The sequence below is a fragment of the Phoca vitulina genome, unplaced genomic scaffold (genome assembly GCF_004348235.1).
Source record: "Phoca vitulina isolate PV1807 unplaced genomic scaffold, GSC_HSeal_1.0 scaffold35, whole genome shotgun sequence".
Classification (NCBI taxonomy): Eukaryota; Metazoa; Chordata; class Mammalia; order Carnivora; family Phocidae; genus Phoca; species Phoca vitulina.
Window position 1 is genome coordinate 9,775,547 of NW_022589738.1, and position 15,375 is coordinate 9,790,921.

Below are 15,375 nucleotides of genomic sequence, written 5' to 3' on the forward strand. Positions count from 1 at the left end.
CTGAGATTAAGAATTCCTCATATCAGTGAGGTCATATGATACATGTAAAAAGACACGATTTTCAAAGGAACAAAAATTATAGCAAAGGTAGAATTCCCAACAGTAAGAATAGAAGCCAGAAGAATGTGGAATTACAGTGCTGAAGCAAATTAACTGTCAGCTTAGAATTTTAAATCCCAGTAAACTATCACTCAAGAGTAAGGATGAAATAAAAGTATTTCCAGTCCAACAATGAGATTGAGACAATTTAAAACTCACAGATACTTGCTAAAAGAACAAATGGAGAACCTACTTCGGAATGAAGGAAATTGAATTCAGAAAAAAGAAATAGGATCCAGTAACAGTGGTTATTAAAACTATCAATAAATGTGTGTAAATCTCAATGAGCATTGACTATGGAAATAATAATGAATAACTCAGGTGTTCTAAAAGCAAAGTGAACTCAAGTACTAGATAATAACTTTATCAGGGGGATGGGTATTGCCATCAGGCATGTAAGGTTTTTGCATTTGGGGGGAAGAGGTTTGAACAATTTTAATACATTTTTTATAAGGTGTAAATGTTGAAAACTTGGGACAACCAAAAAATATAGAGATAGGATATATATAAAATTTCTTTTTTTTTAAAGATTTATTTATTTGGGCGGGGGGAGATGGAGAGGGAGAGTCATTTTTTTAAGCAGACTCTGCGCTGAATGCAGAGTCTGACTGAGGGCTTGATCCCACAACCCTAAGAGACCGTGACATCACGAACGGAGCCGAAACCGAGTCAGACACCCAAGTGACTGCACCACCCAGGTGCCCCATGTTTTTTTAAGTAGGCTTCATGCCCACCATGGAGCCCAACACTGGGCTTGAACTCACGAATCTGAAATTAAGACCTGAGAGGGAAAGTCGGACACTTAACCAACTGAGCCACCCAGGCACCCCAGAATATATAATTTTTGAACCAGTAGAGGCATAAAAGAAAATAAAGAAAACTTTGATGAGTCCAGTAGAATGCAAGAACAGAGAAGAATTAAAGGAAGGTTGTGGTACAGAGAGGTACCATATGAGATGTTCAACACAAATATATCATTAATCATGATAAATATAAATAGACTAAACTGTGAAAGTTGATATTTTGAGAATAGAAAGTGAAATGCAGCTTTATGCTGTTGACAAAATTACCTGGTAAGATATCTAGAAATGTACATATCTAGTAATGTATATACTAATCAAAAATTAGCTGACATAAATATATTAGAGTAAGTAGACTTTAAAGCAAATAAATATATTAATTTTTTTAAAAAAATCACCCAATGTAGAGAAAAATTCCGAACTTATTTCCACCTAACCACATAATCTCAAAATGTGTAAAGCAAAATTTGACACATATGGAAGGAGAAATGAACAAACCCTCAGAGTAGGAGATTTTATTATACTTCTTTCAGTAATTGGAAGGTCAAGCTGACAGGATGTTTGTCAACATACTTCTTTCAGTAATTGGAAGGTCAAGCTGACAGGATGTTGGCCAGACTTGACCAACACAATTAATGAGGTTAGGCTTTCCTCTACTGATTAAGCCCTACTGCAGCTCTGCTGCAAACAATTGTCAATTTTTGCCGTTTAGTTATTACTGCACTTTGATCTCTCTCTCTGGACTTCTTCCTATGCTTTAGGGCACCTGTGAGGATGTGCAAGTATTGCCTTTCAGCAAAATCTGACAGGGGACTGCATACCAGTCTTTCTTGGTTACGGATACTTAAAAAACTTCATGGGGAAAAAAGTCTAGTGCTCTCAGCCATTTAGAATTGGTCAGGAAAATAAAGGTCATATGCCATTCTCTTAGCATCCCCCAAACTTTCTTTTTCCTTCTTTGATTCCTACTTCCCCCTCTTCTTTATTTTTATCCTCCTTCCTTCTTCCTTTCTTCCTTTTTTTCTTTTTGTATCTCTTTTTGTCCCTCTATTTTCACCCTTAAATGTTACATTATTTGAGATCTTCCTGGTGATAGAAAAGCAAAAGTAGTTGGGCCTCTTTTGAAGTGATAAAATCCATTTTAACCAGTATTTCAAAAACTGAATTTGTCCATAAATAATATGGGTCTTTATCATTTTAAATTGCTGTTACTTTATTGAATAGTATAATAAATTTAACAATTTAAGCAGCAAGTCATTTCAGAAAACAGTTTTTCCTGAGTAGATGATACTAAACTACACTTCTACTAAAGAAAACATTTGGGGCACCTGAGTGGCTCAGCTGGTTAAGTGTCTGCCTTAGGCTCAGGTCATGATCTCAGGGTCCTGGGATCTCTACTCAGCAGACAGTCTACTTCTCCCTCTCCCTCTGCCTCCTCCCCCCTGCTCATGCTCTGTCTCTGTCTCTCTTTCTCTCAAATAAAGAAATAAAATCTTAAAAAAAAAGACATTTTACAAAATAAATCAAACACACTCTAAAATTTGTAATTGATGAATCCTTTCCTTGTTTATGTGAAGTCTATGGCATACTTCATGTTTTTGATATTAAATGAGGACGCTCAGTAATGAGCAATCGTTAGCATGCAATGAGTCTATCACTTACTTTACCTGAGTATTTGTGAGGCAGATGCTCATGTGCCAATAAGAACATAATAAAGTAACTAAAATGGGTAAAATTCCAACTAGCATGTGATTTGGTCTTTTTATTTGTAGAATAGAAAAAAAAAATCTGCACTGAAACTTTCTAGTAGTAGATGGAAGTGGGATTAGCAAATGGGAAAATATAATTACTCATGCATTAATTTACAACAAATATTTATTATAAATTCATTTATGTAAATTGATTTGTATCATAAATATAGTAATTCTCTTGGTAACTCATTTTCTGAATTAAGATATGCTTGCTAATAATATACCTAATAACTATAGAAGTTAATAACCATTTTACTGTATTACTCAGTCTCTTCCAAATTTCTGATGTACTTTCATCTAATCATGAAATATTAAGGCAGAAAGAAACCTAGTAGAGGTGAGTTAATCAAATTATATTCTATAGAGCCTTGACATTCCTTTAGAGTGCTTTTGTTTGTCTATAGGGGGGCTGTGGAAATGAATGGAAGCTTCTAGCTTCTCATCTTACTTCAACCAGATCAACTCTAGGTTACTTGGCTTTATATTTGTATATTGAGATTCTGTCTTAGGTATTTTTCAGACACAGTACCCCCCCAAGCCAAAAAATAAGATGTTTAAAAGCCACTGATTAAATCTTACTCCTTAGTTTAACCAGATTAAGAATTTATATGCTAAAAAAAAGACTCTTTAAATTGTTTGCCCAAGGTCACACAATATAGGAAAGGGAGCTAAAACTAGAAAATGGGATTTTTAACTCTCACCTTACTAGTTTTATACATGTGTCTTTCTTTGCACTTAAGACACGGTGGATTGTTTCAGTAAAGCTCAAGTGGATCACATCTGCCTGTACACATATTTTATGTAGTCTCTCCTTCCTTGTTGACCCTGGTCTTGGCCATGTGACTTGCTTTGGCCAATGGTTTACTAAGGAATGTGAAAGTAGCAGATATATGATAACCATTTATATATTAGGGCTTTCTTTTGCAGCTAGTACTTTTCATGTACTATATGAAACATATTTGGCTCATCTCATAGATTAGAGAGCTCCTGGCCAGAATTCCTAATTGAGGTCCCAAATCATGAGTGAGCCCAGCTAATACCACATAAAGTAGATAAGCCTTCCCAAATGAGATCATATCACAGACTCATGAGCAAATAGATGGTCATTTCTTTAAACCACTAAGTTTTGAGGTAGTTTGTTTTCGTAGTGATAGCTGACCAAAAGAGCAGTATTGACTTATTCTGCCAACCATGACCTTTCCTAGGATCTGAGTGCAGCATATTTTTGTGGGTTATTTCAAAAACTATAGAGCACACTGACTTCTTCTAGTAGCTAATGTCATATAAAATTATGTATTCTTTCACTAGAGAGAGTCTGTCTTTATTTCCTTTATTTCCTTCAGTAACTGTAATCTGGTAAATGTAGATATATTTGGTTATCTTTAATCATAGAACCCTGGGAACTGCCACAGTTACCAGGATCATCTGTGAGGGAAGGGCACCAGGTGAGCTACATCTGAGCATCTGAGTAGAGTAGGGATGGAAAGGACAGGTCCAGATTGTTCCTAACATATGTGATACCAGGTCGAAAGTACAAATGAAAGCCCATATGCCATATGTCTAAATTTTTTAAGTGGTAAATCAAACTAACAAATTTTTAAATAGAATATATTATATTATTCCACCTTGACAAATATAACTTTAAACCAACCTGTAAGACCACGTTTGAATTTAGAATTTTGGGCCACCTCAGAGTTTTGCACTAGAATATGATAGCACAGAATAGCTGGGCCCTGGCCAAATGCCCACTCTGTTCTCTTCCTTCCTTCAACTTCAACATCCCTTCAACAAGGGGTTCTCATGTACAAATTTGTGGATGTCTCAGCCCACGTAATTAATTTTGGTCTCCATCTTCCCCTTGATAGCCACGTCTTAGGCTGCAATTCTAGGAGTGTTCTGATGAGAGGACTGTCAAAGAGAAGAGTCCTGTGCAAGCCCTGGAAATGGGATCCAACTCTTTGGACTGTGAATTATGGCATCACATGAACTGGGAACATGGATGCGGCTGGGTTGCCTAGAGGCCTGTCCCAATGGGCCCATGTACTCCTTGCATGTGCAGAGAGACAATGACAGAGGACACTCAAAGGCCCTAGAAAGCATGAGGCCCTGGACAGGAAGCTCTCTTTCTTGGGCCTAACGGTGTGTGTTTGGTTGGGGGATCCCCAGCAGCAGACCCTGAAACTAGGTCTTGAGAGCAAGTAGTTTGAGAGGTGATCTCAGGAACCATAGGTAGGAGTGTGAGAGAGTGAGAGAGCAAGGAGAAGCCAATTCAGGTAGTGTGAATGGGCAGTTGCCACTGTTAACAATTTGGGCTCAGTTGCACTGGGGATCTCTAGGAGTTCATGCAGAATTCACGCCAGAGTTATCCCTACTAAAGGTCAAAGACCCTGGGTTAATTTTCTACCAATTTGATACATTATTTGTTGAGGATTGCAAAGGTAGGCATGAACTATGACTTCTGGCCTGATCCACATGAGGGCTGAGTACCTTCCTATGCTCAGAGAAAGCCCTCAGAGAGAAAGAAGTTTTCCATAAAGCCATTTGCCTGCAGGGTGGACTTAAATGCCCAGGGGACATGGCAGGGCATGGATGGTATCTGCTCCAGTGCAGATTCGGAAAGGACTTTGAGAAAACCTGCCCCTAAAAACAATGATGGTATGATGGCATAATGTGGCCAGTAAAATTTCCAAGTTTCTAAAGATCAAAATGGTTTCTACAGCTGCTATTTTACATCTGAAGGGATGCAGAAACAGAAGTGGCTTCTTATTTATAATAGATGATAATATTCCTATTTATGTTTATTACTCAAATCGAATTATTTTGGATGTTTAAGAGACGATGCATATGATTTTATCAGTACATCTTCAAAAATAGAACTATCTTACCGTGAACTCCACTGTTACGATGTATTCCTTTCCGGACTGGCAAAGAAAGAGGCTGGCACCGTGCATTCCTTAGGGTCTTTACTCATGAACATTTCATGAGTTGGAAAATGTACACTGAAGAATGTCCTTGGCTTTCACTTTCAGACTCACTATCATTAGGAAGTGGATATTTTTAGGGAAAGGAAAATAATGTAGAACATAAAGCTTCTGATAGAAGCTTTATACTGGGACTTGTGCATTTCAATTATTGTTTACTATTAAATGGCTAGTGATTCTTTATCTTTGATAAGAATAGTTAATTACTGTTGAGTTGGAGTTGCTTAAATTTCCTATTCTAAGCAGTTTAATTTTATTTAAATTACCTAATCTAAATATTTTCATTTCAGTCTGTTTGTGAAAGAGAACAATGAGGTTTCTTTATTTCTGTTAATAAAGCAACAAATTTTGATCAGATGATTATCTCACCTGGTTTGTTCAAATGATGTTGCCACAACTCAAATAATTCTCTCAGAATGAAAACAATCAATGAATAACAGATGATAAAATGTGCCTGGAGTCCTTTTCGACGATAAAAAATTTTATTCTAAAATTAAATCTGTACTTGAATAGGATGGAATAAAAATAACAACATTCTGACAGCCTTTGTTTTCTCTTTAGACCAGCTGATAATCTTGAACTTCCGTTAGATGTAATATAGATTTCAAATGTGATCCACTGTCAGTGTGTTTTAATATACAATGTATAATACTAACATTATATATAGTATATATGACATATAGCAATACACAAATGCAACATGCTATATAATATGTAATTAATATGTTTTTGTAATATATAACACCTAACAGGTAACACACATATACAAATCCTCAATTTGATTTTAAAATGATTTAAGGCAATTAATGTTCTTGCAGATGTGGCTGGTTTTCTTGGCATAAACTTCAGTGTATTTGAAAACAGGTTTGCCATTTTTAACATTTGAGGTGCTAAATGTGAGTGAATTAAAATTATAGCTAATTAATGTCATACTACTTGTCTGGTCCATTGATTGATGGGCTTGATTTGTTTTCTTGGTTTCAGAGAAATTCCTCTTATAGAATCAGGCTTTGAACTTTTTTTTTTTTATCATTTGTTTTTTATCAATTACTTAAAAAATTTGCCATTAGCAGTGAAATGTGCATTAAACTCTTATACTACATCCTATTTTAGCATTGAGAGATTTTTATAACTATTTTCTCATTTCATGGAAATAAGAAAATGGTGACCTTCAGAGAAAAAATTAGTGTTGCTTAGAAGGAAAGGCCAATATATATAGTCTGCCTGCTGTAAGAATTGATATTAGCTGTTGACTTAAGGTTAATGGTGTAACAAGGTGATATGAGAAGTATTAATTGGGCATACCTCTGCTTCCCTTGGTCATTAACTATGGAAAAATTATTTCCAATTGCTGGTCAAGCTGCAAATTATTTTGATTACTAGAGGACAGAGTACCCCTAAGTCATAGAAATGTAACAAACAATAATGCTCACCAAATATTCCATATATCTGTCTCTCAGCCCCCATTCAGTTAGATAGAGCCATGTGGTTGGTTCTGGCCAATTAAATGTACAGTTGGCACTGGGACAATACAGGTGTTAGGAGCACCTACCCCTCGCACAGTCACAAATCCTTATATAACTTTTGACTCCCCCAAAACTTAACTACTAATAGCCTACTGTTGACTGGAAGCCTTATCAATAGCATTAAGAGTTGACTAACACACAGCTTGTATGCTGTATGTGTTGTATACTGTATTCTTACAGTAAAGTAAGCTAGAGGAAAGAAAATATTAAGAAAGTCCTAAGAAAGAGAAAATGCATTTCTAGTACTGTACTGTGTTTATTGAAAAAAGCCCACGTATAAGTGGACCTGTGTGGTTCAAACCTGTATTGTTCAAGGGTCATCTGTAATGTGTATTACTTTTAAGTTGAGCACTGAAAAGCCCTTGAGCAAGCTTCTAGCCACTTTTCTTCCCCTGACCTGTCAACAAAGGAAGAGAGGTGTCCCTGATGGTACACCTGGAAGATAGTGGTATCTTTCACAACATGGGTCCCTGAGTGACTTTATGGAGTAGACCTTCCTATGACCTATGCACAAGATATATTCTGTTATTGTGGTTATACCCTGGCGATTTAAGGGTAATGTGTTACTTCAGGATAAGCTAGTCTCTTCTAGATTATACAATATAATTAAATACAGTAGTATTAAATATTGCTTTACTCCAAAATGAATTTTAGGACTTATGCCACCAAAAATAACTAAGCTATTTAAAACATTTTTTAATAGTTGCAGATGGATCTGTTCTAGTTCCTTTACGATTTGTTCCTCTCAGTCCTGGACGCTACCCTTGTAAAATTTTGCTGATATCACGGCATGATGTGCGTGTCTATTGCATTGAAGGTGTGGTAAATGAAGAACATCCAGAAGCCAGGTTTGAATTTGAAACACCAGCATTTGAAGCCCTTACCCAACATATTCCAGTAGTAAGTGGTACTTATACTTACTTATTTTTTTTGCTACTTTTCTCCATTCCCACTGCCACTGTCTCAATTAAAGTTCTCCAAACCTCTCATCTTGAACTATTACAATTTCTAATTGCATTATCTGCTGCCATTTATTTCTCCACATTGAGGACAGAGCTTTATTCTTCAATATAAATGTTACCATGTTACGCACCACACTAATCACTTCTGTTGGATCTCTTTCCTTCAAAAAATAACTCCAACTTCCTTAACTTATCATCACATTCCCACTCAAAAGGGAATTCCTGGCTCCACCAGGCAGTTAGGATCTCGAGAATCTCTGCTTCAAATTCAGTTGTGATCTTCACAGTTAAGATGGGTTCATGGGCACTAAGAACAATGACTGGCTGTAGCTTGGCTCTCAAAGTGACACTACAGCATAGAAGAAGGTAATATATTTGTAAGGAATGTTGAATTTTCTAGACTAGAAATTGGTTTTGTTTGTTTAATTATTAAAGATTTAAGAAAAGTCTGCTCAAAGCACAAAAATTTGTTCTGATGAGATGTGTAAGCTTTGCTATCTGAGCAATCTACCAGATAGATCGCCCATAATTAGGAGTAGAATGTGTAATTCTAAGACCAGTTTATAATTTTCACAGTAATTAGTCAGTCAAACAAATATTTCTTTAAATATTAAATAACCCATGGATCAACCTATTAGACAATGCTTCTATATGACAATGAAAGCATACATAGTCATCCTTATGCTGTATATTCACATTGTTGATAGTTGTTCTTAACAACTATGACTTTCAAATGGTGATTCTCATGAAATGGAATTTAAAATACAATATATAATTTTATTAAAAGTAACATGAATTAATACGTAATTCAGCTTCATCAACATCACCCTTCTGATATTTTTCTATATTATTTTTCATGCTTTAGAGTAATAAGACAAAGAATGAATGGAAATGTCAAGTTACTATAGAAGGAGAATGGTTTTATGGACCTTCTGTTTTATATGTTGGACCAGATGAAACTGTACAGTATCCCCTTACGTTCAAACCTATTTTGGAATGTGAGATTATGGTATGAACTCATTGATTTTTTTTCCTAGTATTAATTTGTCAATAAACTGATGTATGATATTAACCTTTATAATTTATGATAAACCTTTTTGCAAAAAAGTTATGTACTCTATGCTTTTGATTATTAGTATTCACTCTGCTTGAAACTTTAATAAATCTTTTAACTTGAGGGATAAAATTTCTGAATTCACAATGCCATTGGCTGCCAGTACTTATGTCTAGATTATTTTTACATAACACGTTTAACAAAGTAAAATCATTGTTCCTTTGTTTTTATTCATTAAGGTAGTTGGTACTTCAGAGAATATTTTCTTAAGACATATTTCTTTGACAAGGACATAAAAACGCATATAATTGCTATGTATGAGAATGCCTATATAAACTCTGTCATTTAGAGAAAGCAAAGAGAAATACAGAGCTTTTCACAGGAAATTCATCTTTATTCATTCAGTAGAAGTATTTATACATAAACTAGAAAAGTCAGTGACTGATACCTCCTTGAAAGCTCATTTCATTAATCAGATTCAAAGTTAATAGGATAGCAGAGATTGTTTGACATCCAACTGTGACTCCTACAGAGCTGAAATTTGGCTGATTTGTCACAGGGCAGACTTACTCTACAAAATGAAGTAGATGGTATGGAGTATGTCTTTGACATAAAAGGGATTGGAAAAAGACCCCTGGCCTTGGAACATATCACCATAGACTGTCAAGTAGGGAAGATGACAAATAAACCCATAATGGTGCCCAATTATACAAAGACCATCCAAACATTTAAGGTAAGATTTTTTTTTTAAGGATGAAATTGTTTTAAGAAGGACTATATTGAATTATATGAAATTTTAAAAACATTTACTTTTACTTAACTAGGTGAAGTGTCACATAAGGAGATGTTTAGAATTCTACTTTTTGTTAGGCCAACAGCTATTAAATTTCATTTCACTTGTAAAGTTGAAATAGCACCAAACAAGTTTTATATCTAAGTATTAGTATATAATCATAAAACGCTTTAAAAGCTACTTATTTGAATCATGTATTTTCACCTGAATAAATTATATATGATAATAAAAGGCATTTTCAAAAGTATTTTTGACAGCTCTTAAGATTTTAATGTGAAATCTGTAGACATAAAATTTCAAAAGTATATCCTATCATTTATCAGTGTCAATAATAGTGGGAATGTGAAGAAGTGCATAATTATTTATATCTTTATTTTTTATGAAGTTTTACACTTGGCTTTCCTCATTTGATTTAAGCCAATCCTAAAATACATTTTTCCACTTCCCGCTCCCACATTTATCTACAAATTATTGGGTACCTAATAGAATCCTTCAAAGAAGCTTCACATATCTATTTGATCATAGGTGTCTGAGTTTCAGAGGGTACTACAGAAGTTTGGAAATTCTCTAGGTTTACCCTCTGGGTTTTGTTGTTGTTGTTGTTGTTGTTGTTGTTGTCGTTTTGTAATCCTGGAAAAAATATGTACTTTGGTTTTCTTCTCTCCTTACTGGATGGCAAATGGAGTGAATATTAAGAACGAAAATCTCATCTTGTCATTCCCCTGCTGAAACTTGTCAGTATCATTTCTTACCAATTCAGGATCAAATCTGTACTCCCTGAATTGGCTTTTGCTGTCCTTTAAAAGCTCATCTGCTCAGTTTCATCTGTTGCCACTCTTGGCTCCAGCAGCACTCAGCCCTTTGTAAACAGTATTTACTTTTGCCCCTGTCTGGAAATCTCTACCCAACTCCCTGTCTTCCATTTCTCTGTGTTTGTCTTGCTCCTTTTAATTCTTTAGGGCAAGTCTTAGATGCCACTTTCCCAGAATGATAATAAAAGGGATTTTCAAAAAAATTTTGAACAGCTTTTAAAATTCATGGATTATAAAATTAGGGATTAGATGTCTCTTATGTGCTTCCACAATATATATATTTTTTTACCTTTTCCGCCATCAAACATATTATATCATATTGCTATTACCTTTTTATTGTTTTCCACCAGATTATAAACTGAGAAAAGAGGCGTGCCTCTCTTACCCACATTTATACCCAGCATAGATTATTTTGTCAAGCTCATAATAGTTTTTCAAGGAAGATTTTCCATATTTTTATATTTAAAGAGCTTCAACAATTATAAAAGAACAGAAATGTATTTAAGATTTAAGAAACATTTGTTCCTAGAGATATTATCAATAGGTGCAGTATCTCCTTTCTTAATTTGAAATTTACCATTGTTTTTAATCAACACAGAATAATGAGCCTTACGAATTTGCCCTTTCACATCATTTAATTTAATACATAATATAATACATAATACAAGTTTATTGCTTGTATTTCAATAGAAATTCTGTTGAGGAACAACTGAGGTATCATCAAGGAGAAAGTCTGGGCTGAGAATCTTTGCTTTATACTTTCAGCTTTTATCATACTCTTGCTTTAGTACCACTGAAATGCTTCTGACCCTCCATCTTTATTCCTTCATCCGTGAAATGAAGTTTACCTCAGTGCACTCAAGACTGATTCGCATTCTTTTCCCCTGCTCTTCCTCTCTCTTTGAGTATCTTCCTCTTTGTGGAATTATTTCCCTTAATCTATAATCTATGAATATTCTCAAATTTAGCAGAGCAAACTTGTCTTTATACTACTCCTTCCTCAACTATTATCATCTTTATTGTCCACGATTGCTAAACTTTTTGAAAAAGTGATGATTACATAATCACTTCTTAATTTACAGTGGGCGATTTATAGCTCTTCTACTCTGCTGTGAAACTCCTGCCACAGAGATCATCCTTGCCTTTGGGTCAAGAAAAATCACTTATTTTGCCAACGTATCTGCCTCAAAACTCCTGTGGTGTTTGACAGTGTCAATCTGCCTTCTTAACACTCTTCACCTTTTATTTTGTATCATTCTGTATTCCTCACTTCCCTGCCATTTCTTGATTATTATTTATCTGGTTCTTTTATCCTTCTAACCTTCTGATGTCTTTTCAAGTTTCCATCTTCAAAAGTATTCCTAAGTCTTTACAACATCTCACCTGGCAGTTTCTTGGCTTCAAACTCTCATCAAGGTACAAATGCTGCATCTACACTTTTACTCAAGATGTATGTGTTATGTCAGTTCCTCATTCTTTGACAAGCTGCTAACAACTCAAACTCAGTATATTCTTTTCATATCTCTTCTTTGTTCTATTTTTCATTGCTGTGGTAGTCTTTTTTATTTTAGAGAAAGAGAGAGAGGATGTGAGCGGCGGCGGGGTAGGAGGAGAAGAGGGAGAGAGAAAATCTTAAGCAGGCTCCACGCCCAGTGTGGAGCCTAACACGGGGCTCAATCTCATGACCCCAAGATCATGACCTGAGCCAAAATCAAGAGTCCGATGCTTAACACTGAGCCACCCAGGCACTGCAGCTAGTAGTCATTTTTATGCCTTTTTAAAAAGCCTTTTAAGTTATAGTTCATCTTACTGCTACAAGAATAGTTTTCAGCAGAAGGTTGGGACTTCCTTAGTATGAAAGAGAAAATAAAAAATCAGAGAACGTAATTGAGATACAGGTAAAATGCTGTGGCATTTTATCCAAGTGATCAAGTAGTAGAAAATAGTTATGCAATAAGGAAAACAGCAGATATGGGACTTCCAGAATGGTAGAGCAAGGAGTTGCATACCTCAAAAGCAATAAAACACTGGCAAAAATTATCAAAATGAAAATTTTCAGACCTTGAAATTAAACAAAAACTTAAAACAATTTGAGGGGTATTTACTCAATAAAAAACTTGGGGGGCCAAAGTCAAGAGTCAGACACTAACCGACGGAGCCACCAGGTACCCTCAAACATACAGAGTTTAAATAGATAGTTCCCGGGCGCCTGGGTGGCTCAGTTGGTTAAGCGTCTGCCTCCGGCTCAGGTCATGACCCCAGGATCCTGGGATAGAGTCCAGCATCAGGCTCCCTGCTCCACAGGAAGTCTGCTTCTCCCTCTGCCCCTCCTCCCACTCATTCTCTCAATCTCTCTCTCTCAAATAAATAAAATCTTTAAAAATAAATAAATAAACAGTTCCCCAGGGAGGGTATGCACATGAGCAATAAGCACATGAAAAGATACTCAACATGTCAGCCATTAGAGAAATGCAAATCAAAATCACAATGAGATACCACTTCACACTTACTGGGATGGCTATAATCAAAATGACAGACAGTAAAAACTTTGAGAGAAGATGTAGAGAAATAGGAGCTGTTATGCCTTGTTGGTAGAAAAGAAAATGGTGCAGTCACTTTGAAAAACGGTTTTGGAAAGCAGTAACTCTGAAGGTTAAACATTGAGTTATCATTTGCTTCAGCAGTTCTACCCCTAGATACATCTATGTCCATAAGAAATGAACATCTATGTCCACTTCAAAGCTCATAGATGTTTTCATAGCAGCATTGGTCATAATCGACAAAAGTGGAAACAACCCAATTTCCATCAGTTTATACATGGATACACAAAATGTGGCATATCATACAAGTTAGTATCATTTGTCAATGAAAAGAAATGATATATTGATATATACCACAATACAGATGAACCTTGAAAACATTATTCTAAGTGAAAAGAGCTAGTCACAAATGACCACATGTTATATGATTTCTACGAATTGTTCCTGTAGATACCAAGTAGATCAGTGTTTGCATAGGCAGTGGGGGGTAGTGAGATGTAGCACTCAGTGATCTGAAAGATGGATTTAACCAGAGTTACGGTCAAATGCTGCTTAAATATTCTTTATTTGCTGTATTAATATTGGCGTAGAATTCATTGAAATGGTTCATCCTTTGCACATCAAGTTGCATAAAGAAAATTATGCATGGCTTATAAAAGATATTCAAGTTGTCTAAGCATCAGTGATCTTGCTACAAGTAGCAACAGAAAATAAGCATTCTTCTTTTTGTAAGAATCATTTTCTTTGTTCTATTTTTTCAGAGGTTTCTCCTCAGATTTTTTTTTGCTGTATGTAGTGTTTTTCTGCTTTGCTTTTCATTTAAAGGTGAACAGTTTTAATGGAAATATTTAAGTTTTCAGTTTTTTCTGTGCTTTAGCTTGTTACACGAATTTCATGTAAATATTGACATTATGTAATTCTTTGAAATCTCTTTTCTAGGTAACTTCAGATCTTCCAATAGTGTGGGGAAACCCATACATCACCATAGACCCTGATGATGCAGTTCCATATATCCTACATGTATCCCCTTGGAAACGTGGTGTATTCAAAGGTAACAAAACCATTAGTAAAATATTATTAACCACCACACTAGAACAGATACATGATGAGAAGAAATAAAAAGTATAGTTTACATTTCCCCTTTCTAATAAATGACCCAGAGGGAAGTTTAGTTTTCTACTTCAGTCAGAGCTTTGGGACATACATTTTATGTCTTGTGCTATACTCTCTTGGCCATTTGTTTGAATGTATGTGTTGGACAAATTTCTAGAAGTATAAATATTTAGTTAAGGGTATTTACATTTAAAATTGTGATTGATACTTTCAAATACTTATACCAATTTATGAGCCAGGCAGCATCTTATGAGAATGTTTGTTTATGGGAATAGGTGTTATAAAAACAAGCATATGCACTGAATTAACACATGAAAAAATAGGTTAAAGTCTTTGGTGTGTGAAGGTTCTTTCCTTTGTCTAATAAAGCGTTTATTTGTACAAATTGCCCTGAGGGTTCCTGAACAGAATTGCTTGCATGGGAACAGTGCTGAGGGGTATTCCTTATAAACTTTTGAAGGGAGGGTGCTTAAGAAGGTAGAAGAGTCATAGGGAAGAACTGAGGAACTGTGATTCATCAAAGGAATAAGTTGTCCTCTTTGGGAGAGAATTAAAGCCCCACAGTGGTTGGATCCTGCTGAGGAAATCATCATAATGTAGGTAAATGGATATAATTTAGAAGTGTAGTAAGTATACACCTAGTAGCAATCTTGTGCTCCCTAGGAGAAGTGTGTCTCAACCCTGTTTGCCTCAACAAAATTGTTTTAGGAAAGGGTCTATCTTTAGCATAGAAGGGTCTATACCTAGCATGCCAATGCTATTAATAAGCAGAAGGGAAACTTCAGAATGGCAAACAGTGATCCATTCAATACCACTGGAACAGAATGTGCTGTAAAGCAAGAGCCAACTTGCTCACCCACATTGTCTGGTTCTAGTGGCCTTGACCTCACATATCACCAGTCTTAGTTATTAGCATCTTCCAAAATCTTCCCACCACTTTTCAG

At 35.5% G+C, this 15,375-nt stretch overlaps 1 protein-coding gene across 1 annotated transcript in view; it reads left to right on the top strand.

The window, feature by feature from the left end:
• Nucleotides 1-15,375, top strand: part of CFAP47 (cilia and flagella associated protein 47) — a 453,685-nt gene that overhangs the window by 307,043 nt on the left and 131,267 nt on the right. Inside the window, exons 46-49 of the mRNA XM_032426488.1 lie at nt 7,861-8,057; nt 8,985-9,128; nt 9,733-9,906; nt 14,258-14,369. Of these exons, the coding sequence (XP_032282379.1) occupies nt 7,861-8,057; nt 8,985-9,128; nt 9,733-9,906; nt 14,258-14,369 (627 nt within the window). The remainder of the gene's footprint in view (nt 1-7,860; nt 8,058-8,984; nt 9,129-9,732; nt 9,907-14,257; nt 14,370-15,375) is intronic.